This window comes from Miscanthus floridulus, chromosome 9 (genome assembly GCF_019320115.1).
Source record: "Miscanthus floridulus cultivar M001 chromosome 9, ASM1932011v1, whole genome shotgun sequence".
Taxonomy (NCBI): domain Eukaryota; kingdom Viridiplantae; phylum Streptophyta; class Magnoliopsida; order Poales; family Poaceae; genus Miscanthus; species Miscanthus floridulus.
In genome coordinates this window covers 65,779,876-65,805,643 of record NC_089588.1, presented here as the reverse complement: position 1 = coordinate 65,805,643, position 25,768 = coordinate 65,779,876, and the positions used below count along the sequence as shown (strand labels likewise).

At 54.8% G+C, this 25,768-nt stretch overlaps 1 protein-coding gene across 1 annotated transcript; it reads right to left on the bottom strand.

Moving 5' to 3' along the window:
- Positions 1 to 315: 315 nt before the first annotated feature.
- On the bottom strand, positions 316 to 25,768 carry LOC136483768 (protein transport protein SEC23 E-like). The gene is made up of 12 exons (XM_066480934.1): positions 24,818 to 25,768; positions 24,569 to 24,742; positions 24,117 to 24,278; positions 22,750 to 22,892; positions 21,437 to 21,512; positions 21,177 to 21,349; positions 21,027 to 21,108; positions 20,012 to 20,089; positions 1,709 to 1,870; positions 1,366 to 1,629; positions 980 to 1,084; positions 316 to 755 (listed from the first exon to the last, which is right to left on the bottom strand). Exons 1-12 carry the CDS (start codon positions 25,631 to 25,633, stop codon positions 609 to 611), a joined length of 2,382 nt encoding a protein of 793 aa, XP_066337031.1. The 5' UTR covers positions 25,634 to 25,768; the 3' UTR covers positions 316 to 608.

Here is a 25,768-nt window from a genome sequence, read left to right as displayed (position 1 = left end):
TCAAAAAAAAGATTGTCTAGAGTATAAAAGCTATATATCTTAAAAACAAGAACAATTTACAATTTGAAATGGAGGCAGTAGCAATTAAAATCTCAATTTTTTGTACAATTTTATTTTTCACGAAAAAAATTACTAATGGTGTCTAGGCATAATACATAAATTTTGCAAATGTGACATTTTTTATTGATATAAGTTAGCTGTAAAATCAAATGTTGAAGAGCATGTCAAGTGTCCAGAATGTCACATTTACAAACTCATGTGCTTCAAGGGACAATTGCATAAGCTGCTCAATTGTGTATGCACACTGCACTATAATGCCTTCCGAATAGCATCTTACATTTCTGTAAACTGAACTTGACAAACCTCAATTCATGCAACCACCTTACAGAAGCTGGGTGATGTCAACAAGTATAGACTATATGTGGATAATAGAACTCTGGGGCAACTTACACATTCCTTTAGGATTATTTCCCAAAAAATTGTCTGATATCAGAAAATTGTGGCCAAAGAGAAACAGAAAAGGAAAATTTTCTCTCAACTCCAACCTAAGAACCCAGTGAATTATCAGCAACTATCAAATAGGGTGTACAACTTTTGCATACATTTCCTTAAGACTGAACAGCCAGCCTTTGTAGGTGCTCACAGAAGACCTGGAAGCTAACATCGTCGGTGAAAATGATGTCAGAACCTGGAGCAACATCATGAGCTGAATTATATGTGGCCGATGGATTCAGCTTAGCCAACAAAAACCTTGCCTGCAAAGATTTGTATAATATGCAATGTTAATAAGTTGAAGGCACTTTCTTCACAATGTGGTATGATGTCAAGGAATTTTGCACAAAATACTATCACGTGGGAAGAATCCAAGTAATTTACAGCTAAGAAGGAAAAGGTATTAATTTTCAAAGCATTTGTTGAATGTTGCAACATGAAGGTGGCAGAAAGAGAATTCAATATAAAACATGTAAAGATCACAAACCTGCGAGCCATGTTGGTCACAGACAACTAGTCTTGGAACTGGAAATCGACCTTTTATTATCATCTGTGCATCCTCATGTGGTGCTTGTAATAGTTGTGCAAATTGCTGAAAAAATGAACAGAAAGCATCAGAATGTGGGAACACTTAGATTGTGCGCATATCGGCCCTCAGAAAGAATGTAAAACAATACATGCAACCACAATGTTTTCTCATAAAAGACACCACGTAAGGCCATTAGTGTGAAACCAGCACGACAGTGGCTACCAACTTCTAGCAAAAATGTACTCCATAAAGAAAAAGAGGAACAACATAGCTCTCTGCATCAAAAGAAGATGGGCTAGGGCTAGTAATGAAGGGAAGAAATTGTTGTGGATTATTCTAGTTACCTCATGCTCAGGTTGGTTCTGATAACCCATGTTTCTCCACTGAGCAATTGTCATACCGTGGAAAATAACAACACTAAAGTACGCATCAAGTAGCAGTATACGATCTGCTGCTATTGATGCCACATCTAGAAATACCGGAGATGGAGGTGAATCAAAAGAAAATGATATCAAGGAAGGCTGGATCATGGCAACCGAGTTAGTGATACTCTCACGATTGAGTAACATCCTGAAATAAGCTGTCTCATCTGGACTGTTATTGAAAACCTGTAACATAAAATCTGATAGTATTAATGAGGCAAAAACATTTTCCAGTAAATAAGGGTGAAAATGCATGTCAGCTCACCTGAACAAATTGTGAACGCCTCAGATTAAACATAAACTGAGGGAACAATGAGAAATTTGAATGCAGGCTAAATGAAGAGGGATCATCCTTCCGATAATCCCCAAATCTTGAACAAAGACGTATGAGAGATCTATCAAGCCACCGTGTTGCATCGAACTCTTCCTACAAATATAAAAATAAAAGGTTAATGCCATGTCTCATTTTTTAAACATACATTTTTTTATCAATCACACAAGGAAAAGGGCAGACCCAGTGCTGGAGGCTCCCACATGAGTGGAGTCTGGGGAAGGAAAAAACCGAGGCAAGCCATCCCCCACAAAATCTACGGAGTGTTAGTCGCTGAATTCTTACTCTTGGGAGTAGCAGAATTCTTACTCTCATCGAGAGAGGATGACACTAGAAGTTGGGGCAATTTTCTGGTTTATTTCCAAATGCCATGCCAACCTGAGGGGTTGGGGATACATATTTATAGGCTGCTAGCCATCCAAGCATATGCCAACATGCTAGTCTAAGATATTGTCCTAGATGCTAGTCCTAGATGTTGTCCTAGATGCTGTCCTAGATGCTAGTCCTAGATGCTAATATGTTGTCCTCCAGTCAAGGATGCTGTCCTTGAAGGGCAGAAGACATATGATGCTGTTGCAGCCTCACCAAGACTGCAGCCCCACAAAGGCCCCACAAAGACCAGCAAGAGACTTATCCATCATTCTCCCCCTAAAGTCTTGTGCGTCGTCTTGTGGGAAAGTTGAACCATCCCGGTCCTCGAGCAGAGCTCAAGGAACTTGATCCTCCCAAGGGGCTTGGTGATCAGGTCTGCAAGCTGGTCCTTGGTGTTGATGTAGCTCGCCTTGATGCTCCCTTCCTCCAAACAGCCTCGGATGAAGTGGTACCTCACCTGGATGTGCTTGCTGCGTTCATGGAAAACGGGGTTCTTTGCCAGGGCCAGAGCGGACTTGTTATCCACCCTGAGCTCCACCGCTCTAGTGTCTCTGCCGAGGAGATCACCAAGCAGTCGAGCGAGCCAGAGCGCCTGAGTCGAAGCGGTGGAGGCCGCTATGTACTCGGCCTCGCAGCTAGACAGGGCCACCATCTGTTGCTTGACCGACTGCCAGCTAACGAGGCACTTGCCGAGGAAGAAGAGGATCCCGCTCATGCTCTTGCTGGTGTCGATGTCACCGGCGTGGTCGCTGTCGCTGTACCCGACGAAGTGTGCTGCCCCAGGGCACCTGGGGTAGTAGAGGCCGTGGTCGAGAGTCCCCGCAACGTAGCGGATGATCCTCTTCACAGCCTGCTGGTGCTCCGTCGTCGGTCGCTGCATGAACCGACTAACGTAGCCGACGGAGAATGCCAAGTCCGCCCGTGTGTGGGCGAGGTAGCGAAGGCTCCCCACAAGACGCCGGTACTGCGTAGCGTCCACCTCCTCCGTCGTGCTATCGCGGCTCAGCTTCAGCCTCTCCTCCATCGGAGTGAGAGCTGGGTTGCAGTCGGTGAGCCCAGCTAGCTCAACGACGCGCTTAGCGTAGGCGGTCTGTCGAAGCGTGATCCCGAAGTCATCCTGGTGCACCTCGATTCCCAGGTAGAAGGAGAGAGGCCCCAGGTCAATCATCTGGAAGGTGTCCTTCATCTCTTCCTTGAATGCCACCACCTCCGCATCCTTGGTGCCGGTGATCACCAAGTCGTCGACGTAGACACCCACCAGCAGAGCATTTCCTCCACTGCCCCGTCGGTAGATGGCCGCCTCGTGCGGGCTTTGCTCGAAGTCCATCCCCTTTAGCGTGGAATCCAACTTGGCATTCCACACCCTCGGTACCTGCCGCAAGCCATAGAAGGCCTTGCGCAGGCGGAGCACCTTGCCCTCCTTGTCGGGGGTCGCAAATCCCGGCGGCTGGTGCACGTAGACCTCCTCCTTCAAGTCGTCGTTAAGGAATGCCGACTTAATATCCATGTGATGAACACGCCAGCCCTCCTAGGCAGCTAGCGCAAGGAGTCGTCGCACAGACTCCATCCGTGCCACGGGAGCAAAGGCGTCGTCGAAGTCTGATGGATAAGTCTCATGTGTGGCTGGTCTTTGTGGGGCTGTGATGCTCACATGGTCCTTGTGGCTGTTTTTCTATTTTTAGGACAGCATCTTAGACTAGAGGACAGCATCTTAGAGGACAGCATCTTAGACTAGAATACAGCATCTTAGCTAGGACAGCACATTAGCATCTTACACTAGCATCTTGGCATATCCTTGGCTGGCTAGCAGCCTATAAATATGTAACCCCAACCCCTCAGGTTGGTATGGCATTTGTGTGAGCTTGTGTGAGAAATAGACAAGAAAATTGCCCCAACTCCTAGTGTCATCCTCTCTCGATGAGAGTAAGAATTCTCCTACTACCAAGAGTGAGAATTCAGCGACTAACAACTGGTATCAGAGCCATATTATCCTGTAGCCTGAGCATCTCTTGCTCATCTTCTCTCCCAGCCCCACAACAGCCCCAGCTGTTGGCAGCAGCAGCTCCTCCGGCCGCTCCTATTCACTCCTCTCCCAGCTCGTCTGAAGCAGCCCTCTCCCCACGCAGCAGCCCCCCGGTAGCGCGTCATGTCCGCAGGGCAGTCTCAGCGCTCGGTCGCCTCGAGCATGCGGCGTCGGCAGGAGGCCGAACTTGCCGCGGCAGAGGAATGCGAGCGAGCGGCGGCAGAGACCGCTGCGACGGCGGCAAGGGCGTCGAGGCTGGCAGCGGCGGAGCTGGCAGCAGCCAGAGCGGAGGCGGAAGCAACGGCGGCGGTGAATGCATCGCGTGCGGCGGCGGCGGAGGTCGAGGCTCTGCGCGGCAGCATCGGCAGCTCCATTTCCGCTGACGACACCGCCGACGCGGACCTCGAGCTGCTAGAGAGGGAGGCAGCGCGAGCGCGGGCGGCGCAGTGGGCAGCCGCGCACGTCCACGAGCGTGGCGGCAGCCCAAACAGGCGCGGACGCGCTGGCGGCGCTCCTGGAGGAGGCGCGCACGGCGGTGGCGCTCCTGGGGCAAGCCGCGCACGCCCACGAGCGCGGCGGCAGCCCAGACAGGCGCGGACGCGCCGGTGGCGCTCCTGGAGGAGGCGCGCACGGCAACGGTGGCGGACAGGTCGATGGAGAGCGCGGCCTTCACAGGCAGCGTGGCTCTCTCTCCCCGAATCGGTACCGACGGGTCGATGGAGAGCGCGGCCTTCACAGGCAGCATGGCTCTCTCCCCGGATCGGTACCGTGGTTACCACGGGCTCTAGGCTGTTGTCAGGGACGTCGGTCCCGGCGGTGGGTGGCCTACCCTCACCAAGACCAACTACGTCGAGTAGGCTGCGGTGATGAGGGTAAAGCTCTAGGTGCGACACATGTGGGAGGCAGTCCGGTATGGCGACGTCGACTACGACCTAGATCGACGGGCGCTGGATGCTCTCATCGCTGCAGTCCCGCCCGAGATGCAGTTCTCGCTTACCAGCAAGCGGACTGCCAAGGAGGCTTGGGACGCCATCGCTGCGGCACGCATCGGCAGCGACCACGCCCGCAAGTCCACACTGCAGGCACTTCGCAAGGAGTGGGAGAACCTGGCCTTCAAGCCAGGTGAGGACGTTGATGACTTTGCTCTCCGTCTCAACACTCTGTTGCAGAAGATGGTGCAGTTCGGCGACGACACTTACGGCGAGGAGAGAGCTGTCAAAAAGCTCTTCCGCTGCGTCCCCGAGAAGTACAAGCAGATGGCTCGCTCGATCGAGTCTCTGCTGGATCTCTCCACGATGTCGATCGAGGAGGCGATAGGTCGCCTCAAGGTCGTCGACAGCGATGAGCCACAGTCCCTCTCGGGGCCCATCACCACTGGCGGGAAGCTCCTCCTCACTCGGGAGCAGTGGCTTGCCAGCCAAGGTGACCGGAGGAAGGGGGAGCCTTCTTCCGCGACAAGCGGCCGCAAGCGTGGCAAGCCACGCAAGGCGCGCAGAGACGCCCAGGCCGGGGCGCGAGGACGTGCCGAGGGTGATGCCCGCGGAGGCGCCCAGGGCGGCGCCGCCGGCAGGCACAAGCCGGCACGAGACGACGCCTGCCGCAACTGCGGCCAGCTTGGCCATTGGGCCAAGGACTGTCGACAGCCACGACGCGGCCAGGCCCACGTCGCACAGGCGGAGGAGCCGGCTCTGTTCATGGCACATGCCAGCATCGAGCTACCTCCAGCGGCACCGGCCGCAGCGGCTCTCCTCCACCTTGACGAGCCAAAAGCACACGCCCTCCTCGGCGACAGCTTCGGCAACGACAAGACTGACGGGTGGTGCCTCGACACCGGCGCCACCCATCACATGACCGGTCGACGGGAGTTCTTCACCGAGCTTGACTCTAGCGTCCGAGGCTCCGTCAAGTTTGGGGATGCCTCCGGCGTGGAGATCAAGGGCGTCAGCTCCATCATCTTCACCGCCGTGTCTGGTGAGCACAGGCTGCTCACCGGAGTCTACTACATCCCCGCGTTGAGGAACTCCATCATCAGCTTGGGACAGCTGGATGAGAACGGTTCGCGCGTGGTGGTTGAGGACGGAGTCATGAGGATTTGGGATCGTCATCGTCGCCTTCTTGCCAAGGTATCCAGAAGCGCAAATCGACTCTACGTCCTTAACGTGCAGGTGGCACAACCCCTCTGTCTCGCTGCTCGTCGGGACGACGAGGCGTGGCAGTGGCACGAGCGTTTCGGGCACCTTCACTTTGAGGCCCTGAAGCGGCTCAGTGCCACGGAGATGGTGCGAGGCCTGTCGTGCCTCGACCATGTGGAGCAGCTCTGCGACGTCTACGTGTTGACGAAGCAGAGGCGACTCCCCTTTCCCCAGCGGGCGAGCTTTCGAGCCAAGGAGAGGCTCGAGCTCGTGCACGGGGACTTGTGTGGCCCGGTGACACCGGCCACACCGGGAGGACGACGCTACTTCCTGCTGCTCGTCGACGACCTCTCCCGCTACATGTGGGTGATGGTCCTCGGCAGCAAGGGAGAGGCTGCGAACGCCATCAGACGCGCGCAGGCTGCTGCGGAGGCGGAGTGCGGCCGCAAGCTGCGCGTGCTGCGCACCGACAACGGCGGCGAATTCACGGCGGCTGAATTCGCGTCGTACTGCGCTGACGAGGGCATTCAGTGCCACTACTCCGCGCCGTACAGCCCGCAGCAGAACGGCGTCGTCGAGCGGCGCAACCAGACGGTTGTGGGGATGGCTCGGGCCCTCCTCAAGCAGAGGGGGATGCCGGCTGTCTTCTGGGGAGAGGCGGTGGTGACGACCGTCTACATCCTCAATCGCTCGCCTACCAAGGCGCTCGACGGCAGGACGCCATACGAGGCTTGGCATGGGCGCAAGCCGACGGTCTCCCACTTGCGGGTCTTCGGCTGCCTCGCGTTCGCCAAGGAGCTTGGCCACATCAGCAAGCTCGACGACAGGAGCACTTCGGGAGTGTTCATTGGCTACGCGGAGGGCTCGAAGGCCTATCGCATCCTCGACCCGAAGACACAGCATGTGCGCACGGCGCGCGACGTTGTGTTCGACGAAGGGCGAGGATGGGCGTGGGACAAGGCGGTGGACGATGGCTCGGCTCCGACGTACGACGATTTCACTGTCGAGTACGTCCACTTCGAGGGAGCTGGGGGAGTAGGCAGCTCTTCTTCGGCGAGCGCGTCTACCCCAGTCCCCGAGCCTCCACCGACCCCGGCGCCTGCTACTCCGACAGCTCCACGCTCTCCAGCCAGGACCTCGGCTGCGATGAGTTCTTCGCCGGCTTCACCACAGCCGGCAACGCCACGCACTCCAGCACCGACAGGCACCTCTCCGGGCACGTCTACTCCAACACCAGCTCGTGTCGAGCACAGCCCGGTTGAGCTCGCTACTCCGCTCTCTCACGACGAGGAGCGCATCGACGCGTACCACGACGGCGAGCCGTTGCGGTACCGTACGATGGAGAACCTTCTCGGCGACCAGTTGGTGCCGGGACTGGTGCCTCACGACCTGGAGGACCTGGAGGCGCAGTTGCACCTTGCATGTGACGACGGCGAGCCTCGGTCGTTCGCAGAGGGCGAGAGACACGCGGCATGGCGCGCCGCGATACAGTTGGAGATGGATGCGGTTGAGAAGAACCGCACCTGGGAGCTTGCTGACCTTCCTCGTGGCCACCACGCGATCACCCTTAAGTGGGTGCAGCACCGACAGGCACCTCTCCGGGCACGTCTACTCCAACACCAGCTCGTGTCGAGCACAACCCGGTTGAGCTCGCTACTCCGCTCTCTCACGACGAGGAGCGCATCGACGCGTACCACGACGGCGAGCCGTTGCGGTACCGTACGATGGAGAACCTTCTCGGCGACCAGTTGGTGCCGGGACTGGTGCCTCACGACCTGGAGGACCTGGAGGCGCAGTTGCACCTTGCATGTGACGACGGCGAGCCTCGGTCGTTCGCAGAGGCCGAGAGACACGCGGCATGGCGCGCCGCGATGCAGTTGGAGATGGATGCGGTTGAGAAGAACCGCACCTGGGAGCTTGCTGACCTTCCTCGTGGCCACCGCGCGATCACCCTTAAGTGGGTGCAGCACCGACAGGCACCTCTCCGGGCACGTCTACTCCAACACCAGCTCGTGTCGAGCACAGCCCGGTTGAGCTCGCTACTCCGCTCTCTCATGACGAGGAGCGCATCGACGCGTACCACGACGGCGAGCCGTTGCGGTACCGTACGATGGAGAACCTTCTCGGCGACCAGTTGGTGCCGGGACTGGTGCCTCACGACCTGGAGGACCTGGAGGCGCAGTTGCACCTTGCATGTGACGACGGCGAGCCTCGGTCGTTCGCAAAGGCCGAGAGACGCGGCATGGCGCGCCGCGATGCAGTTGGAGATGGATGCGGTTGAGAAGAACCGCACCTGGGAGCTTGCTGACCTTCCTCGTGGCCACCGCGCGATCACCCACTAAGTGGGTGTACAAGCTGAAGAGGGATGAAGCCGGCGCCATCGTCAAGCACAAGGCTCGCTTGGTGGCACGAGGTTTCGTGCAGCAGGAGGGGGTCGACTTCGACGACGCCTTTGCTCCCGTGGCACGGATGGAGTCCGTGCGACTCCTCCTTGCGCTAGTCTCATGTGTGGCTGGTCTTTGTGGGGCTATGATGCTCACATGGTCATGGTTCTTGTGGCTGTTTTTCTGTTTTTAGGACAGCATCTTAGACTAGAGGACAGCATCTTAGAGGACAGCATCTTAGACTAGAGGACAGCATCTTAGCTAGGACAGCATATTAGCATCTTAGACTAGCATCTTGGCATATGCTTGGCTGGCTAGCAACCTATAAATATGTAACCCCAACCCCTCAGGTTGGTATGGCATTTGTGTGAGCTTGTGTGAGAAATAGACAAGAAAATTGCCCCAACTCCTAGTGTCATCCTCTCTCGATGAGAGTAAGAATTCTCCTACTATCAAGAGTAAGAATTCAGCGACTAACAACTGGTATCGGAGCCGTATTATCCTGTAGCCTGAGCATCTCTTGCTCATCTTCTCTCCCAGCCCCACAACAGCCCCAGCTGTTGGCAGCAGCAGCTCCTCCGGCCGCTCCTGTTCACTCCTCTCCTAGCTCGTCTGAAGCAGCCCTCTCCCCACGCAGCAGCCCCCCGGTAGCGCGTCATGTCCGCAGGGCAGTCTCAGCGCTCGGTCGTCTCGAGCACGCGGCGTCGGCAGGAGGCCGAACTTGCCGCGGCAGAGGAACGCGAGCGAGCGGCGGCAGAGACCGCTGCGGCGACGGCAAGGGCGTCGAGGCTGGCAGCGGCGGAGCTGGCAGCAGCCAGAGCGGAGGCGGAGGCAGCGGCGACGGCGAATGCAGCGCGTGCGGCGGCAGCGGAGGTCGAGGCTCTGCGCGGCAGCATCGGCAGCTCCATTTCCGCTGACGACACCGCCGACGCGGACCTCGAGCTGCTAGGGAGGGAGGCAGCGCGAGCGCGGGCGGCGCAGTGGGCAGCCGCGCACGTCCACGAGCGTGGCGGTAGCCCAGACAGGCGCGGACGCGCCGGCGGCGCTCCTGGAGGAGGCGCGCACGGCGGTCGCGCTCCTGGGGCAGCCGCGCACGCCCACGAGCGCGGCGGCAGCCTAGACAGGCGCGGACGCGCCGGTGGCGCTCCTGGAGGAGGCGCGCACGGCGGCGGCGCTCCTGGAGGAGGCGCGCACGGCAACGGTGGCGGACGGGTCGATGGAGAGCGCGGCCTTCACAGGCAGCGTGGCTCTCTCTCCCCGGATCGGTACCGACGGGTCGATGGAGAGCGCGGCCTTCACAGGCAGCGTGGCTCTCTCTCCCCGGATCGGTACCGTGGTTACCACGGGCTCCAGGCTGTTGTCAGGGACGTCGGTCCCGGCGGTGGGTGGCCTACCCTCACCAAGACCAACTACGTCGAGTGGGCTGCGGTGATGAGGGTAAAGCTCCAGGTGCGGCACATGTGGGAGGCAGTCCGATATGGCGACATCGACTACGACCTAGATCGACGAGCGTTGGATGCTCTCATCGCTGCAGTCCCGCCCGAGATGCAGTTCTCGCTTACCAGCAAGCGAACTGCCAAGGAGGCTTGGGACGCCATCGCTGCGGCACGCATCGGCAGCGACCGCGCCCGCAAGTCCACACTGCAGGCACTTCGCAAGGAGTGGGAGAACCTGGCCTTCAAGCCAGGTGAGGACGTTGATGACTTTGCTCTCCGTCTCAACACTCTGTTGCAGAAGATGGTGCAGTTCGGCGACGACACTTACGACGAGGAGAGAGCTGTCGAAAAGCTCTTCCGCTGCGTCCCCGAGAAGTACAAGCAGATGGCTCGCTCGATCGAGTCTCTGCTGGATCTCTCCACGATGTCGATCGAGGAGGCGATAGGTCGCCTCAAGGTCGTCGACAGCGATGAGCCACAGTCCCTCTCGGGGCCCATCACCACTGGCGGGAAGCTCCTCCTCACTCGGGAGCAGTGGCTTGCCAGCCAAGGTGACCGGAGGAAGGGGGAGCCTTCTTCCGCGACAGGCGGCCGCAAGCGTGGCAAGCCACGCAAGGCGCGCAGAGACGCCCAGGCCGGGGCGCGAGGACGTGCCGAGGGTGATGCCCGCGGAGGCGCCCAGGGCGGCGCCGCCGGCAGGCACAAGCCGGCACGAGACGACGCCTGCCGCAACTGCGGCCAGCTTGGCCATTGGGCCAAGGACTGTCGACAGCCACGACGCGGCCAGGCCCACGTCGCACAGGCGGAGGAGGAGGAGCCGGCTCTGTTCATGGCACATGCCAGCATCGAGCTACCTCCAGCGGCACCGGCCGCAGCGGCTCTCCTCCACCTTGACGAGCCAAAAGCACACGCCCTCCTCGGCGACAGCTCCGGCAATGACAAGACTGACGGGTGGTGCCTCGACACCGGCGCCACCCATCACATGACCGGTCGACGGGAGTTCTTCACCGAGCTTGACTCTAGCGTCCGAGGCTCCGTCAAGTTTGGGGATGCCTCCGGCGTGGAGATCAAGGGCGTCGGCTCCATCATCTTCACCGCCGTGTCTGGTGAGCACAGGCTGCTCACCGGAGTCTACTACATCCCCGCGTTGAGGAACTCCATCATCAGCTTGGGACAGCTGGATGAGAACGGTTCACGCGTGGTGGTTGAGGACGGAGTCATGAGGATTTGGGATCGTCGTCGTCGCCTTCTTGCCAAGGTATCCAGAAGCGCAAATCGACTCTACGTCCTTAACGTGCAGGTGGCACAACCCCTCTGTCTCGCTGCTCGTCGGGACGACGAGGCGTGGCAGTGGCACGAGCGTTTCGGGCACCTTCACTTTGAGGCCCTGAAGCGGCTCAGTGCCACGGAGATGGTGCGAGGCCTGCCGTGCCTCGACCATGTGGAGCAGCTCTGCGACGTCTGCGTGTTGACGAAGCAGAGGCGACTCCCTTTTCCCCAGCGGGCGAGCTTTCGAGCCAAGGAGAGGCTCGAGCTCGTGCACGGGGACTTGTGTGGCCCGGTGACACCGGCCACACCGGGAGGACGACGCTACTTCCTGCTGCTCGTCGACGACCTCTCCCGCTACATGTGGGTGATGGTCCTCGGCAGCAAGGGAGAGGCTGCGGACGCCATCAGACGCGCGCAGGCTGCTGCGGAGGCGGAGTGCGGCCGCAAGCTGCGCGTGCTGCGCACCGACAACGGCGGCGAATTCACGGCGGCTGAATTCGCGTCGTACTGCGCTGACGAGGGCATTCAGCGCCACTACTCCGCGCCGTACAGCCCGCAGCAGAACGGCGTCGTCGAGCGGCGCAACCAGACGGTTGTGGGGATGGCTCGGGCCCTCCTCAAGCAGAGGGGGATGCCGGCTGTCTTCTGGGGAGAGGCGGTGGTGACGGCCGTCTACATCCTCAACCGCTCGCCTACCAAGGCGCTCGACGGTAGGACGCCGTACGAGGCTTAGCATGGGCGCAAGCCGGCGGTCTCCCACTTGCGGGTCTTCGGCTGCCTCGCGTTGGCCAAGGAGCTTGGCCACATCAGCAAGCTCGACGACAGGAGCACTCCGGGAGTGTTCATCGGCTACGCGGAGGGCTCGAAGGCCTACCGCATCCTCGACCCGAAGACACAGCGTGTGCGCACGGCTCGCGACGTTGTGTTCGACGAAGGGCGAGGATGGGCGTGGGACAAGGCAGTGGACGACGGCTCGGCTCCGACGTATGACGGCTTCACTGTCGAGTACGTCCACTTCGAGGGAGCTGGGGGAGTAGGCAGTTCTTCTTCGGCAAGCGCGTCTACCCCAGTCTCCGAGCCTCCACCGACCCCAGCACCTGCTACTCCGACAGCACCACGCTCTCCAGCCAGGACCTCGGCTGCGATGAGCTCTTCGCCGGCTCCACCACAGCCGGCAACGCCACGCACTCCAGCACCGACAGGCACCACTCCGGGCACGTCTACTCCACCACCAGCTCGTGTCGAGCACGGCCCGGTTGAGCTCGCTACTCCGCTCTCTCACGACGAGGAGCGCGTTGACGCGTACCACGACGGCGAGCTGTTGCGGTACCGTACAGTGGAGAACCTTCTCGGCGACCAGCCGGTGCCGGGACCGATGCCTCACGACCTGGAGGCGCAATTGCACCTTGCGTGTGACGACGGCGAGCCTCGGTCGTTTGCAGAGGCCGAGAGACACGCGGCATGGCGCGCCGCGATGCAGTTGGAGATGGATGCGGTTGAGAAGAACCGCACCTGGGAGCTTGCTGACCTTCCTCGTGGTCACCGTGCGATCACCCTTAAGTGGGTGTACAAGTTGAAGAGGGATGAAGCCGGCGCCATCGTCAAGCACAAGGCTCGCTTGGTGGCACGAGGTTTCGTGCAGCAGGAGGGGGTCGACTTCGACGACGCCTTTGCTCCCGTGGCACGGATGGAGTCCGTGCGACTCCTCCTTGCGCTAGCTGCCCAGGAGGGCTGGCGTGTTCATCACATGGACGTCAAGTCGGCGTTCCTTAACGGCGACTTGAAGGAGGAGGTCTACATGCACCAACCGCCGGGATTTGCAATCCCCGGCAAGGAGGGCAAGGTGCTCCGCCTGCGCAAGGCCCTCTATGGCTTGCGGCAGGCACCGAGGGCGTGGAATGCCAAGCTGGATTCCACGCTAAAGGGGATGGGCTTCGAGCAAAGCCCGCACGAGGCGGCCATCTACCGACAGGGCAATGGAGGTAATGCCCTGCTGGTGGGTGTCTACGTCGACGACTTGGTTATCACCGGCACCAAGGTTGCGGAGATGGCGGCATTCAAGGAAGAGATGAAGGCCACCTTCCAGATGAGTGACCTGGGGCCTCTCTCCTTCTACCTCGGAATCGAGGTACACCAGGATGACTCTGGGATCACGCTTCGACAGACCGCCTACGCCAAGCGCGTCGTTGAGCTAGCTGGGCTCACCGACTGCAACCCAGCTCTCACTCCGATGGAGGAGAGGCTGAAGCTGAGCCGCGACAGCACGACGGAGGAGGTGGACGCTACGCAGTACCGGCGTCTTGTGGGGAGCCTTCGCTACCTCGCCCACACACGACCGGACTTGGCATTCTCCGTCGGCTACGTTAGTCGGTTCATGCAGCGACCGACGACGAAGCACCAGCAGGCTGTGAAGAGGATCATCCGCTACGTTGCGGGGACTCTCGACCACGGCCTCTACTACCCGAGGTGCCCTAGGGCGGCACACTTCGTCGGGTACAGCGATAGCGACCACGCCGGCGACATCGACACCAGCAAGAGCACGAGCGGGATCCTCTTCTTCCTCGGCAAGTGCCTCGTTAGCTGGCAGTCGGTCAAGCAACAGGTGGTGGCCCTGTCCAGCTGCGAGGCCGAGTACATAGCGGCCTCCACCGCTTCGACTCAGGCGCTCTGGCTCGCTCGAATGCTTGGTGATCTCCTCGGCAGAGACACTAGAGCGGTGGAGCTCAGGGTGGACAGCAAGTCCGCTCTGGCCCTGGCAAAGAACCCCATGTTCCACGAACGCAGCAAGCACATCCGGGTGAGGTACCACTTCATCCGAGGCTGTTTGGAGGAAGGGAGCATCAAGGCGAGCTACATCAACACCAAGGACCAGCTTGCGGACCTGCTCACCAAGCCCCTTGGGAGGATCAAGTTCCTTGAGCTCTGCTTCAGGACCAGGATGGTTCAACTCTCCCACAAGACGACGCACAAGACTTAAGGGGAGAATGATGGATAAGTCTCATGTGTGGCTGGTCTTTGTGGGGCTATGATGCTCACATGGTCATGGTTCTTGTGGCTGTTTTTCTGTTTTTAGGACAGCATCTTAGACTAGAGGACAGCATCTTAGAGGACAGCATCTTAGACTAGAGGACAGCATCTTAGCTAGGACAGCATATTAGCATCTTAGACTAGCATCTTGGCATATGCTTGGCTGGCTAGCAGCCTATAAATATGTAACCCCAACCCCTCAGGTTGGTATGGCATTTATGTGAGCTTGTGTGAGAAATAGACAAGAAAATTGCCCCAACTCCTAGTGTCATCCTCTCTCGATGAGAGTAAGAATTCTCCTACTACCAAGAGTGAGAATTCAGCGACTAACAGGTGGCACGAGGTTTCGTGCAGCAGGAGGGGGTCGACTTCGACGACGCCTTTGCTCCCGTGGCACGGATGGAGTCCGTGCGACTCCTCCTTGCGCTAGCTGCCCAGGAGGGCTGGCGCGTTCATCACATGGACGTCAAGTCGGCGTTCCTTAACAGCGATTTGAAGGAGGAGGTCTACGTGCACCAGCCGCCGGGATTTGCGATCCCCGGCAAGGAGGGCAAGGTGCTCCGCCTGCGCAAGGCCCTCTATGGCTTGCGGCAGGCACCGAGGGCGTGGAATGCCAAGTTGGATTCCACGCTAAAGGGTATGGGCTTCGAGCAAAGCCCGCACGAGGCGGCCATCTACCGACGGGGCAATGGAGGAAATGCCCTGCTGGTGGGTGTCTACGTCGACGACTTGGTGATCACCGGCACCAAGGATGCGGAGGTGGCGGCATTCAAGGAAGAGATGAAGGCCACCTTCCAGATGAGTGACCTGGGGCCTCTCTCCTTCTACCTGGGAATCGAGGTACACCAGGATGACTTTGGGATCACGCTTCGACAGACCGCCTAAGCCAAGCGCGTCGTTGAGCTAGCTGGGCTCACCGACTGCAACCCAGCTCTCACTCCGATGGAGGGGCTGAAGCTGAGCCGCGACAGCACGACGGAGGAGGTGGACGCTACGCAGTACCGGCGTCTTGTGGGGAGCCTTCGCTACCTCGCCCACACACGGCCGGACTTGGCATTCTCCGTCGGCTACGTTAGTCGGTTCATGCAGCGACCGACGACGGAGCACCAGCAAGCTGTGAAGAGGATCATCCGCTACGTTGCGGGGACTCTCGACCACGGCCTCTACTACCCGAGGTGCCCTGGGGCGGCACACTTCGTCGGGTACAGCGACAGCGACCACGCCGGCGACATCGACACCAGCAAGAGCACGAGCGGGATCCTCTTCTTCCTCGGCAAGTGCCTCGTTAGCTGGCAGTCGGTCAAGCAGCAGGTGGTGGCCCTGTCCAGCTGCGAGGCCGAGTACATAGCGGCCTCCACCGCTTCGACTCAGGCGCTCTGGCTCGCTCGACTGCTTGGTGATCTCGGCAGAGACACTAGAGCGGTGGAGCTCAGGGTGGACAGCAAGTCCGCTCTGGCCCTGACAAAGAACCCCGTGTTCCACGAACACAGCAAGCACATCCGGGTGAGGTACCACTTCATCCGAGGCTGTTTGGAGGAAGGGAGCATCAAGGTGAGCTACATCAACACCAAGGACCAGCTTGCGGACCTGCTCACCAAGCCCCTTGGGAGGATCAAGTTCCTTGAGCTCTGCTCCAGGACCGGGATGGTTCAACTCTCCCACAAGACGACGCACAAGACTTAGGGGGAGAATGATGGATAAGTCTCATGTGTGGCTGGTCTTTGTGGTGCTGTGATGCTCACATGGTCCTTGTGGCTGTTTTTCTGTTTTTAGGACAGCATCTTAGACTAGAGGACAGCATCTTAGAGGACAGCATCTTAGACTAGATGACAGCATCTTAGCTAGGACAGCATATTAGCATCTTAGACTAGCATCTTGGCATATCCTTGGCTGGCTAGCAGCCTATAAATATGTAACCCCAACCCCTCAGGTTGGTATGGCATTTGTGTGAGCTTGTGTGAGAAATAGACAAGAAAATTGCCCCAACTCCTAGTGTCATCCTCTCTCGATGAGAGTAAAAATTCTCCTACTACCAAGAGTGAGAATTCTCCTACTACCGAGGCTCGCCGTCGTCACACGCAAGGTGCAACTGCGCCTCCAGGTCGTGAGGCACCGGTCCCGGCACCGACTGGTCGCCGAGAAGGTTCTCCATCGTACGGTACCGCAACGGCTCGCCGTCGTGGTACGCGTCGATGCGCTCCTAGTCGTGAGAGAGCGGAGTAGCGAGCTCAACCGGGTTGTGCTCGACACAAGCTGGTGTTGAAGTAGACGTGCCCGGAGAGGTGCCTGTCTGTGCTGGTGCCGACTGTGGTGGAGCCGGCGAAGAACTCATCGCAGCCGAGGTGCCCGAAACGCTCGTGCCACTGCCACGCCTCGTCGTCCCGACGAGCAGCGAGACAGAGAGGTTGTGCCAACTGCACGTTAAGGACGTAGAGTCGATTTGCGCTTCTGGATACCTTGGCAAGAAGGCGGCGACGGCGATCCCAAATCCTCATGACTCCATCCTCAACCACCACGCGCGAACCGTTCTCATCCAGCTGTCCCAAGCTGATGATGGAGTTCCTCAACGCGGGGATGTAGTAGACTCCGGTGAGCAGCCTGTGCTCACCAGACACGGCGGTGAAGATGACAGAGCCGACGCCCTTGATCTCCACGCCGGAGGCATCCCCAAACTTGACGGAGCCTCGAACGCTAGAGTCAAGCTCGGTGAAGAACTCCCGTCGACCGGTCATGTGATGGGTGGCGCCGGTGTCGAGGCACCACCCGTCAGTCTTGTCGTTGCCGGAGCTGTCGCCGAGGAGGGCGTGTGCTTTTGGCTCGTCAAGGTGGAGGAGAGCCGCTGCGGCCGGTGCTGCTGGAGGTAGCTCGATGCTGGCATGTGCCATGAACAGAGCCGGCTCCTCCTCCGCCTGTGCGACGTGGGCCTGGCCGCGTCGTGGCTGTCGATAGTCCTTGGCCCAATGGCCAAGCTGGCCGCAGTTGCGGCAGGTGTCGTCTCGTGCCGGCTTGTGCCTGCCGGCGGCGCCGCCCTGGGCGCCTCCGCGGGCATCACCCTCGGCACGTCCTCGCGCCCCGGCCTGGGCGTCTCTGCACGCCTTGCGCGGCTTGCCACGCTTGCGGCCGCCTGTCGCGGAAGAAGGCTCCCCCTTCCTCCGGTCACCTTGGCTGGCAAGCCACTGCTCCCGAGTGAGAAGAAGCTTCCCGCCAGTGGTGATGGGCCCCGAGAGAGACTGTGGCTCATCGCTGTCGACGACCTTGAGGCGACCTATCACCTCCTCGATCGACATCGTGGAGAGATCCAGCAGAGACTCGATCGAGCGACCCATCTGCTTGTACTTCTCGGGGACGCAGCGGAAGAGCTTTTCGACAAGCTCTCTCCTCGCCGTAGGTGTCATCGCCGAAATGCACCATCTTCTGCAACAGAGTGTTGAGACGGAGAGCAAAGTCATCAACGTCCTCACCTGGCTTGAAGGCCAGGTTCTCCCACTCCTTGCGAAGTGCCTGCAGTGTGGACTTGCGGGCGCGGTCGCTGCCGATGCGTGCCGCAGCGATGGCGTCCCAAGCCTCCTTGGCAGTCCGCTTGCTGGTAAGCGAGAACTGCATCTCAGGCGGGACTGCAGCGTGAGGGCATCCAGCGCCCGTCGATCTAGGTCATAGTCGACGTTGCCGTACCGGACTACCTCCCACATGTGCCGCACCTAGAGCTTTACCCTCATCACCGCAGCCCACTCGACGTAGTTGGTCTTGGTGAGGGTAGGCCACCCACCGCCGGGGCCGACGTCCCTAACAACAGCCTGGAACCCGTGGTAAAAACGGTACCGATCCGGGGAGAGAGAGCCACGCTGCCTGTGAAGGCCGCGCTCTCCATCGACCCGTCCGCCACCGTTGCCGTGCGCGCCTCCTCCAGGAGCGCCGCCGACGCGTCCGCGCCTGTCTGGGCTGCCGCCGCACTAGCGGGCGTGCACGGCTGCCCACTGCGCCGCTCGCGCTCGCGCTGCCTCCCTCCCCAGCAGCTCGAGGTCCGCGTCGGCACTATCGTCAGCACAAATGGAGCTGCTTACGCTGCTGCGCAGAAACTCGACCTCCGCTGCCGCCGCACGCGCTGCATCCGCCGCCGCCGCCGCTTCCGCCGCCGCTCTGGCTGCTACCAGCTCCGCCGCTGCTAGCCTCGACGCCCTTGCCGCCGCCGCAGCGGTCTCTGCGGCCGCTCGCTCGTGTTCCTCTGCCGCGGCAAGTTCGGCCTCCTACCGACATCGCGTGCTCGAGGCGACCGAGCGCTGAGACTGCCCTGCGGACATGACGCGCTGCCGGGGGGCTGTTGCGTGGGGAGAGGGCTGCTTCAAACGCGCAGAGGGAGAGGAGTGAGCAGGAGCGGCCGAAGCTGCTGCTGCTCCCAGCTGGGGCTGTTGCGCGGCCGGAAAAGGAGATGAGCAGGAGATGCTCAGGCTACAGGATACTACGGCTCTTATACCACTTGTTAGTCGCTGAATTCTTACTCTTGGGAGTAGCAGAATTCTTACTCTCATCGAGAGAGGATGACACTAGGAGTTGAGGCAATTTTCTAGTTTATTTCCAAATATCATGCCAACCTGAGGGGTTGGGGATACATATTTATAGGCTGCTAGCCAACCAAGCATATGCCAAGATGCTAGTCTAAGATGCTGTCCTAGATGTCCTAGATGCTAGTCCTAGACGCTAAGATGTTGTCCTCCAGTCAAGGATGTTGTCCTTGATGGGCAGCAAGACATATCACCAAGACTACAGCCCCACAAAGGCCCCACAAAGACCAGCAAGAGACTTATCCATCAGAGAGGCTGCTTGATCCCGCGACCTGGTGACTCAGTGAGACAGCTCTCACCACTGCACTAGGCCTGCCCTTCAATCACAAAAGGAAAAGGGCCAAAAAAAATATCTTTACAACAAACAGATTTGAAATGTCTTAACCGGAGTCCCAAGTGGCAATCAGTCAGATATTGATAATAAGTGATAACCAATTTCCCAATGCACAACAGAACATTCCCCAGCCATGGAACAAGTAAATACAATTCGAATTGAAAACAATGAATAGTAGTTCCAGTTGGCACATTCATGATGATAACAAGGTTAAGAATTGGTTATGTTCAAATTTATCAAACAAATTCACCAAATCAAACCAGCTTGAGTAAGAATCATTCCCACTGGTTAAAGACTGCGAACTGGTGTCAGCCATGGTCTAACAGTGTTTGATAAATGGAAATCTGGACCTCTGGTCTTAATTCAGAGGACTCTATAGAATGCTCTAAAAGCTACCTCCTTGAATAATAAAGTAATATATAGCAAATAGAGTGGAGTGGAACCATGTGTACTGTTTAAAGAAAAGATTGTAGTCAACAATCCTAGACTGCACTAGTCTGTAACTCATAGAAACATGCCAATATACATTTAAAGCAAAAATAACATAGAACAAAAAAAGAAGATTAATATGTGCATACTAGAATGACGATTAGATAACAAAAGGATCAATACATAACTGTTACTGTTTTATAACAGCATTTAATGTTGACAGTTCAAGTGACAAGAACACATTGCTCAATTCAAGTGCACCAAAAGTTTACCTCCATCTCCATTTTCAAAGAGATGTATCTAGCCAACACAACAGCTGCAGTTTCCTGGTCAAAACCTTCAACTAATTCCTATTTGAAAAGAAAAATCTGTTAAGTCAAATGCACAATGCTGGCACTTACCACTTCCTGGCATATCATCCAAGGAAATCCATATATTCCCAAAAACTGAATCTATATTCGACATGAATAAGCAGGTACAGATTTGTTTGCATAAAATATCATAACAAAGAAAAAAAAGAAACAATGAAATCGTTGTATATTAGCATAAGTAGAAACTTCATACCCGACCTTATATCACATGCTTCCCCACCCAAAAAAAAAAGATATAAATGTAAAATGTAAAAGTAAAGTACTATCTACCCAGCATGAGCATAACACTTAATGAGTACAGACTAGGATATTATAACAAAGGAAAATTGCAAAAAAAAAAAAACACCTCGCATGGGATAATTTGGGCTGCGCAAAATGCTAGTGAGGCCTTGCATTAAAGAAATGCCAAGAGCCAAAGTCTTTTCATTTGCAGTTGTAGCGTGCGTTTCATAAAAATACTACTTCTATAGTTCATGTTCAAACAACTAAAACATTATTCACCAAGTATGTTGCATGAAATATTGAGCTGTATTTATAGAAAATAATGTACCACAAAACTAAATATTCAACGTGAACACTCCAGGTTAAAGCTGTTGATGCAAGTTTGTTCCGGCAGTTGGATTATGCTTATTCACCATGTGCTGTGAACAAATATTGACCGTGTATAAAGCTTGTCATTGGTGATTACTTTGGTGGAAGCTCTAAAATTATTGGTTTTAAACTTTTAGAATACTGAACTCTGATAAAGAGTTAAAGACTACATTATCAAGTCCTCATTGCCGAAAACAGGTGGAATCGGAACCTCAAAACCAGAGTGATATATGTGGAGGGTTTTGCAATTTTTCCCTAGAAACAATTTGATCTAGAAGAGAGTATACCATCACAAACAAAGCAGATAACAAATTTTAAAGCTAACCTCGGTATTAGTGGATCCGTCTACCCATTTCCTGCATATTGTAGTAACTCTTATCCTCATTTGACCTTCTGGGTGTTGGTAACTACAAAAGAATCAGAACATTTAGTATATTGAGCCATTCTTACACTAAAGGCAGCAAAGGGTAAATACCTTGTTACAAATTGTATGTACAAATGGGGATTTTGGTGTCCTGGCTGGCTCGATCGTTCACTCGGTGAGACATCAAAAAATACTGTCAGAGAAGTATTTCTATCGAGACCACACATTTTCCATGCTGCTGTATTTCCTTGACCAACAACTGTGTCAGCGGACACAGCTCCTTTCTGTGAGAGGTGCAAAAATCAAGCCAAATTTCAATATCGATACCTCCAATTTAAAGAACACTGAGAACACAATACAAATAGGTGTACCTTCTCCAAAGATGTGCATGGTCCAATAATACCTTGGACTTTAATATCTTTTGAACAGTTTATTTCAATTGTGCCACTGCAGAACAAGACAAGCCATGAATAATTGCATTTTAGGAGTTATTAGAATGATATCACAAACACAAAATGACAAAGGAGGTGTTCTGAATTTTGTATACAAAGTAGTATGCGAGCTTATAAGACTAGTAGAAACAACATCCAGTTTATGGGATCTTATGGTTCTCTACAATTATGGATTTGCTGGCTTTTGAGAAGCAATTCTATTGTATGTGTTTTTACTTCTAGCAGTTGAGTGTTGTTTCCTTTATGAAAGCAAAACGTATGATACAAAAGAAACATATTTGTGGCCACTTCAACTTCTCCAAGGAAATGCTTCGGGAAAAGCCCCCCAAACATTAACCAACATGCTGTAAGGGTTTATGTCAAGTGTATTGATTTCGTATGCACAGAATAGACGATTCAGTTCCACCCCGATACTCAACTACCAATGTGTAATAAGCACAACTAATTTATGTTAGGAAAACTATCAATCAATCACTTAATCCATGTACCTAATTAATTGAAGAAAATAGCAGGCTCAAATAATTTATGCAGTTCACATAACCAGCTGTTTCTCTTTGGCATGGACAAAGAACCAAAAATAGAGCAACTGAATGTTCTCTTTGGATATAATAAACCCGAAACATATGCAGTGACACTATCCAGTACTCCAGTATAATCAAGTTGGCTAGAAATCTCATTGCTGCTCTTCTTTTATATAGTTTGCATTATTTCGCACCATTTGCACTCCTAAAGACACTATTTTGTTTAGTCCCACATTAACTCAAATTAATGTAGATCTCAAACAATTTAGATCTCAAACATGGCCGGTGGGGAAAGAATTTAGATCTCAAACAACGAACACAAATTAACTCAAATTAATGAAAAAACATGGCCGGTGGGGAAAGACTGCCCCCAGAGTATTGCACTAAGAAGTTCTTAGTCAAACCAACAAACAGAACCCCCGAAGCCGGCTTCACCCTACAGGGTCACACAAAGTAACCTGGGCCGACCACAACCTTCTGGGCTAGCAACCATTGCAGCTACCCCTGGTAAGAGGGCCCAAACCAACCATGAGTGCCAAAGGCTGGTGCTTTACCACTATCTTTTCGGTTGCTAACTATGGGATCTACTGTAATTTTCCAGGGTAAACGTAAATATTGATAAATCATGGATACAGATCTATGACACCTATATTAACTTAAGAAGGATATGTAAACACGAAAGAAAAAACAAGGGACAGGCAGAAAACGTACTTGAATGAAAGGCCTAGAGACTGTTCACCTCCCTCAAAAATGCGTTTGAAAGAATCCTTGAATACAGAATGCCCAAAACTTTCAGACAAGACAACAAGGCCACCTGTTCTCTCAATAGCAACCTTCATCTCAGCTAGCCCAACCTGTTGGCATTGCAAACATTGGCAAAGATAAAAAAAAAACACCAGTTCAAGCAACATGTCTAGCAGTAGCAGGAACAAAAAATAAGAACCAGGTGTAGACCAGAGGAATCCGTAGTATAACCATCACATGGAGTTAACACTTTGTTAACATTTTATATTAGATATTATAAATTGTGCATTTATGCTGACAGAACACAGAAGCTCCCAAACAGACCAGCAAACTTATTAATATAATTTGATGACTCATATTGTCTTGCTTAGTTGGATTCACATCGAAATTAAACAAGCACTAACAGTTGGATGTCAATGAACAATTGAACATACGGACATACATGAAAATAAAACAAGAGAACCATATCTAATGTCAGTGTTATAGGCTTATGCATTGTTGCTTCGTTAAGATAACCATATATACCATAACAAAGGGAAAAAAAATCCATTTCTGTTTTTCAGATAATGTTTGTAAAATATTTCTCTCCCTAATGACATTTTTCCTTTTTAATCTCTCATAAGTCATGTTTTTAAGGTTGCCTCTCCCTGTCCAGGGGAGTTGGCACTTTCCTCGCTTTAGTACTGTCTGTTCTGCATTCCGTCAAACTTTTGTAATGTCGTTGCTTCTAGTAATGAAATTTGGTTTCAACCGTGATGGAAAGAAAGTCATGATTTAAGTCTTAAAATCTGACGATAGAAGAAATTGTACCCTATGTTATGAAATATTTCCATTTTTTACCATTTGCAAGGATTTTTCATATGTCAGGAATTAAACTAGCTTCAGTTGACTCCCAACATAAAACTTCTTTAATACTTCCTCCATGCCAATTATAAGACATTTTGGCTTTCCTAGATACATAGCCCTTGCTATCCCCTTAGATATATACTATGTCTAGATACATAGTTAAAGCAAGGTATCTAGATGTGTCTAGAAAAGCCAAAATGTCTTATAATTTGGGATGGAGGGAGTAGAAAGAGTAGAATCTTTAGGGAATTAGAAATCTGTTGAACAAGAACATATATTCATCGAGATTAACACTAAAACAAACATTGTCTAGTTATCCATCAATTCAGTGCATGACCAGAATCCAAATACCCAACATTCGATCTAATATAATAAAAAATCACTGGAAAATAAATTCAGGATTTTCTCTTCTGTTTATGAAATAATGAAAATAGAAATATTGATGCAAATGCAAGCATAAACCGTGCTAAACAATGTGCTATACAAACCTGATCGAGAGCAGATGCAAAAACATCTAACACGTGGCCTTGACTGACCAACTGCTTAGCAAGACCATCATAAAATTTAATGGCTTTCTGGAAGTGAGGAGCTGCGTCCTTGTCAAGATCCTTATGTGATCTAACTGCTTCTGACAAATCTTTTGAAATAATCTGCACTCACGAATACAGTATTAGATAGATTTTAAAGGAAATATGAACATTAAATAGAGAAGAATCTGCTATGAACGGGGGAGCATGATAAGTCCCGTATTTGCCTACAGAAGCTAGGCTAAGTGCACTTCAGGCATGACAACCCATACCGCATCAATATTTTTCAATTTTTAACACATCTTAAACACGCCAACATTCATGTACTTGAAGATTTCACAAGAATCACAAAATTGTAACACAATCATGTTAACGTAGATTAATATAAGGAGTAAAACAGGAGTGATCTTTACCATTCCAGGGCCCTCGGTACATGGACCACCTAGCAATGCAATGATCCTTGCACCTGTCCCAGGCATGCAAGCACCAAGCAACCCAGCAGCCACACTGAGCGCAACACCGGTGCACCGGATCGCACGGCTCCCGGCCTCCACTGGCCATTGGTCAGGCTGCAACTCGTCCAGCAACTGCATGGGACAAGGAACTACATCAGCTTCCAGTAAACCGAAGTCCAATGAGATCAAAACCCAAAAATCCCTCACCGTGCTGAGTGCACACTCGCACTCTGACACCGGGAGCAGGAACCTGTTGACCCCGGGCGTGGACGGCGGATGCATCCCATTCACCTGCGGCCCGCCCGGTTGCTGTGGCATCTTGGGGAAGCCCGGGCGCCCAGCACCCGACAGCCCAAGCTGATCCAAAATCTGGTCCTTGGAGATCTCCTTGGTCCCCCGGAAGACGTAGATCTTGCTGAGATCGGAGAATCCGAGCTCGTGCAGATGCACCTGCGTGCCGAAGGTGACGAGGCCCACGAGTGCTTGCTCCGGCAGAAGCGCGACGGCCTTCCGCATGGCCATCTTGACGTACTCCAGCTCGTCCTCGATGACGCAGGTGTCGATGACGAAGAGAAATACGGGCGGCGGGGGCGCCGGCGCGCAGCCTACCCCGGGGACGCCGGCTCCGCCAACGATGTACTCGACGGTGGAGCACTGCGGGAAGAGCTCGGCGGGGACGTTGGACTCAGATATAGCAGCGTAGTGCGGGGGAAAGTGGTTCCGGGAGAAGCAGAGCGGGCAGATCCAGATCTTGGCAGCGAAGTCGACGCGCGCGAAGGGGTTGAGGAGCGCGGAGCAGGGAGGCTTGCAGCGTAGCGGAGGGTAAGGGAGCGGCGGCGGGGACGCCGCCGAGGGGTCCGGGACGCGAGCGGGCGAGATGGTGGCGGCGAGCGGCACGACGCAGCGGCTGGCCTCGACCTTTGACCGTGGCCAGGTGTTCCAGGTAAGCCGCACGGCGTCAGGGCCATCCGGGTCGGCGACCGCGGCCGCAGCCGGAGCCGCGGAGGGGTCGGCGTCCGACATCGGGGTGCGGCGAGCGGCGGGGCGGGCGGATCGGGGCAGGAGGGAAGAGGTGGTGGTGCCCCCTGGACTCTGCGCGTGCGTGCGTTGGTGTGTGGCGTTGGCTTCGTCGTTCTCGTTCGCCTGTTGCCTCTTCGG

What these genes read in the sequence shown, in the direction of transcription:
- LOC136483768 (XM_066480934.1), bottom strand. Translation starts at nt 25,633, where the DNA reads ATGTCGGACGCCGACCCCTCCGCGGCTCCGGCTGCGGCCGCGGTCGCC. An exon ending in GCGAGTGTGCACTCAGCACG is followed by an intron (nt 24,743 to 24,817) that starts GTGAGGGATTTT and finishes TGTCCCATGCAG; the next exon opens with TTGCTGGACGAGTTGCAGCC. An exon ending in GGCGTTCACAATTTGTTCAG is followed by an intron (nt 1,630 to 1,708) that starts GTGAGCTGACAT and finishes TTTATGTTACAG; the next exon opens with GTTTTCAATAACAGTCCAGA.